This window comes from Benincasa hispida, chromosome 6 (assembly GCF_027475165.1).
Source record: "Benincasa hispida cultivar pf3 chromosome 6, pf3_genome.v1.1, whole genome shotgun sequence".
Lineage (NCBI taxonomy): Eukaryota > Viridiplantae > Streptophyta > Magnoliopsida > Cucurbitales > Cucurbitaceae > Benincasa > Benincasa hispida.
In genome coordinates this window covers 17,764,653-17,768,307 of record NC_143483.1, presented here as the reverse complement: position 1 = coordinate 17,768,307, position 3,655 = coordinate 17,764,653, and the positions used below count along the sequence as shown (strand labels likewise).

At 40.8% G+C, this 3,655-nt stretch overlaps 1 protein-coding gene across 1 annotated transcript; it reads right to left on the bottom strand.

Moving 5' to 3' along the window:
* Positions 1–2,155: 2,155 nt before the first annotated feature.
* On the bottom strand, positions 2,156–3,450 carry LOC150035482 (uncharacterized). The gene is made up of 3 exons (XM_090314327.1): positions 3,199–3,450; positions 2,830–3,099; positions 2,156–2,302 (listed from the first exon to the last, which is right to left on the bottom strand). The coding sequence occupies exons 1-3, from the start codon at positions 3,448–3,450 to the stop codon at positions 2,156–2,158; spliced, it is 669 nt and encodes a 222-aa protein (XP_090170453.1).
* Between the last annotated feature and the right edge of the window lie 205 nt (positions 3,451–3,655).

The window sequence follows — 3,655 nt, the reverse complement described above, 5'->3', positions numbered from 1 at the left end:
GAAGAGTGGCAGACAACATTAAAGACCGAGCGACTTCCACCAAATGACAATTTTTACACTCGGCTACTCCATTCTGTTAGGGGTATAGGCACACAAGCTTTAGTGGACAATCCCCTTTAACACAAGAAAGTCTCGGAAAGAGGTGTCAAAGAACTCTCACCCATTATCACTCCTCAAAATTCCAATCTTTGCATTGAACTGAGTTTCAACAGTTGTATAGAATTGTTGGAAGACGGATGACACCTCAGACTTATCAGTGAATAAGAAGACCCAAGTAAGGCGAATGTGGTCGTCTATAAAGGTGATAAACCAACATTTGCTAGTGGAGGTGGTAGTTGTTGAGGGGCTGATAACGGGCAGAAATGCATGTTATCATAGTGCTATGTTCTTAAACAATGTTGGATTGCGTTGATAAAACATGTTAAATTGCGTCCAAAAAGCACCAGATTCATAATATTTCGGTCGCATGCATTCATCACATTAGAGCAATTGATTTTTGTATTTTTGTGCAGAATATGCGATGATGCAAGGCAAAAATTGCGATCATAGGAAATCATTGGTCGAGCGCAACATTACCGCAAGGCTTTGCGGTGATCGTGTTTGCAAACATTTGCTCAAAAAGGATTGTCACAACTTGGTCGGCAAAACATGGTGGGTGCATCTGGGTGAAAGGCTAATTAATTGCGATGGGATGGAAAGCTGGTGACAGTCAAATCCGAATTAAGTTGACAACTGCTAACAATAACAAGTACATTCAGCTTTTCGATGACAAATATTTGGTGCATCAGTCAGGGAAATTAAAGCCATCCCATCTGTGCAATCATGAGAGAGAAGTCTCCGTTCACCTTGGATGTTCTATAAATACCAAAGGCAACCTTCAGAAAAGGGGTTCACCCATCTGGCGAGTTCATAAGTCTGTTCATAGTATTCCTTTCATTTTAAGGCGGAGCAAGAGAAGAGTGGTGACGCCGAAGATCGCTCAGGGCAGCTCAAGAGAGAACCTTGAGGCGTAGAAGTAGAGAACGGGCCGACTCTCTCGAGAGCGAGATTATCTTTTGAACACGAGTAGAAAAACAGTGTAAAAGCCAAGACAGCAAGAGATTGCTACCAGGCTCTCTATTCTATACTTGCATTATTATTTTGTACTTCATCGTTATATTTATACAATGGAAGTCCTATTTCACATTTGTTCACTCTCTTAGCACGCATGAGTAGCTAAACCAGTCGAATGGGTTGAGAAGAACTAAGCTAACATAACCTAGGAAGTTCATTGTTTGCGATTATCTTGTGTTATGCTGTGCCAAATACCCTTTTAGAGCTACTCGAGAGAGAGTCTGAAAAGAGAACCTAATACTCGAGAGAGCTAGGTTAGAATCTAGACTCGAAAGAGCAAGATTAGAACTGCATAAACTAGAGATAGGGACTTAGAGATAAGCTATGTTTGCCAACCTGCATCGCATGCATCCTAGAGATAGGAATGATATTATGTGGTCGCCTTATTTATGTGTGTGTTATTCTGTCATCGCATAAATAAGAATAGAGGCTTATGTGTAGGTCCTATAGACTTATCGCATATATCGTATGCGTTCTAGCATTAGAAGTCGTAACATTCGCATCGGAAGATGGTTTACTATTGTATGCATGTTGCATGATCGCAAAGCATGAACGTATCCTAGGAAGTGTTAGCCGAACCCCTTCTCAACCCGTTCACCACATACTCATCGTATCTTCCGTTTACCAACTCTTTTCAAACTCTGCCGCATTTGTTATTTTTTCATTAATGCAATCAATAACTCAAAAACAATTAATTTATTTGGCTACCGAAAAGTTTTCCTAAAAATTACCAGCATAACCTGTTTTCATAAGTCCCTGAGTTCAACCCTGGACTTACCAGGAAACTCAGTGGAGTTTACACTTGGATTCCACTGAGGAAACTTGAGTGCTCAACGCAATTTTACCATCGCATATCATCCATAATCCACTTCATAAAATCAAGCATCAGAGGCCCCAAACATCACTTGAATTAGGGTGAAGGGACTGGAAGGCTTATAAGGCTGAGAATGAAAAGGAACACGACTGTGTTTGGCACGAATACACACATCACAATTTAAAGAGGCTATGTTAATTGAAAATTTGGATGTTCTAAACGAAAATGTCATAACATAAAGTCATTCTCAAAAGTTGAGAAATTTAAAGATATAAAACCAGTTCTATGATCATCCCTAGAAGAAGTGTCGTCAGAAAGGAAGTAGAGCCCTCTATCATGTCGGGCAGTGCCATTCGTCATCCCCAACTTCAGATCCTGAAAAAAAACAGAATTTGGTGAGAAAATCGCCTTGAAATTCAGATCCCTCGTAATTTTACTGACAGATAAAAGATTATATGAGATCTTAGGCACATACAAAGTATCACGTAGTACTAAACCGTCAAACGGGGAGGTATAGCCTTTCCCTGAAATCGGGGCAAAGGACCCGTTTGCAATTCTAATATGTTCATTCCCCGCACACGAATAAACAGATCTAAAGAACTGGTAAGAAGATCTGTGGCCCCTGAATCTACAATCCAGGGTTTCTTTCCATTAATGTTAATAAGGCTAAAGGAGGGAAATGTACCTGATTGTGCAATAGCACTCACCCCAACCGCACTCAAATTGTTCTTATTGTCAGCTAAGGATTGATGTTGTGCATTTTCATTAACTGAGTCACTTACGAGGACATGACCAGTGTTTGATTTTTAATGAGACTGTCATCGCCTGTTGTTCGGGGGTCTCCCGTGCAACGTCCAACACTGATCCTTTGTATGCCATGGCTTCTTACAATGCTCACAAACAGCAGGAGTTTTTTTATCACCATCGGCACTGGGCGACTTTGTAATAAAAGTCACTGCATCAGTTGAAGCAGTAACAGGGTTATTCATGGCATACGACCTATCCTCTTTCAGTTGTATCTCGGAGCAAACTTCTCTAAGAAAGGGGGTAGGTCGTTGGCCCAATATGCGACTTTGAACACTATCAAATTTGGAGTTCAATCCTGCCAGGAAAACATACACGCGGTCGGATTCTTCAAGTTTCAAGTATTGAGCCCCATCTTGCACACAATTCTAGACAATCTCTCGATATAGGTTCATCTCTTGCCAAAACAATGACAATTTATTAAAATAGGATGTGACATCCATGGTTCCTTGTTTGCAATCATGGACCTGCTTGTGTAGTGTGTATAGCCGAGATGCATTCTGTCTCTTTGAGTACATATCCCGTGTCACCTCCCAGATATCTTTGGCAGTTGCAGCATACAATAACGGTCTGCTAATCTGTGGTTCCATACTATTAATGAGGACAGAACGTATTAGCGAATCTTCCCCTTTCCAGATCCATTCTTGAGGATCGACTGGGATAGACTTTGGAATCTCTCCTGTCAAGTACCCAAATTTGTGTCGTCCCTCTAAGGACATTCTGACCGATTGGAACCAGGAGAAATAATTTTTTCCATTTAATTTTTCTCCCACGAGGAATCCTACAGAATTTCCCATTGACCCAGATAAATAAGTTGCATTGGGCAAAATAGAGAATGAATTTATCGGATTCTCCGTGTTGACTGATTTAATTGGTTGAGGGTTTGTGCCAAGAGCTATATCCAAGTCTGAAATTTGCTGTTGC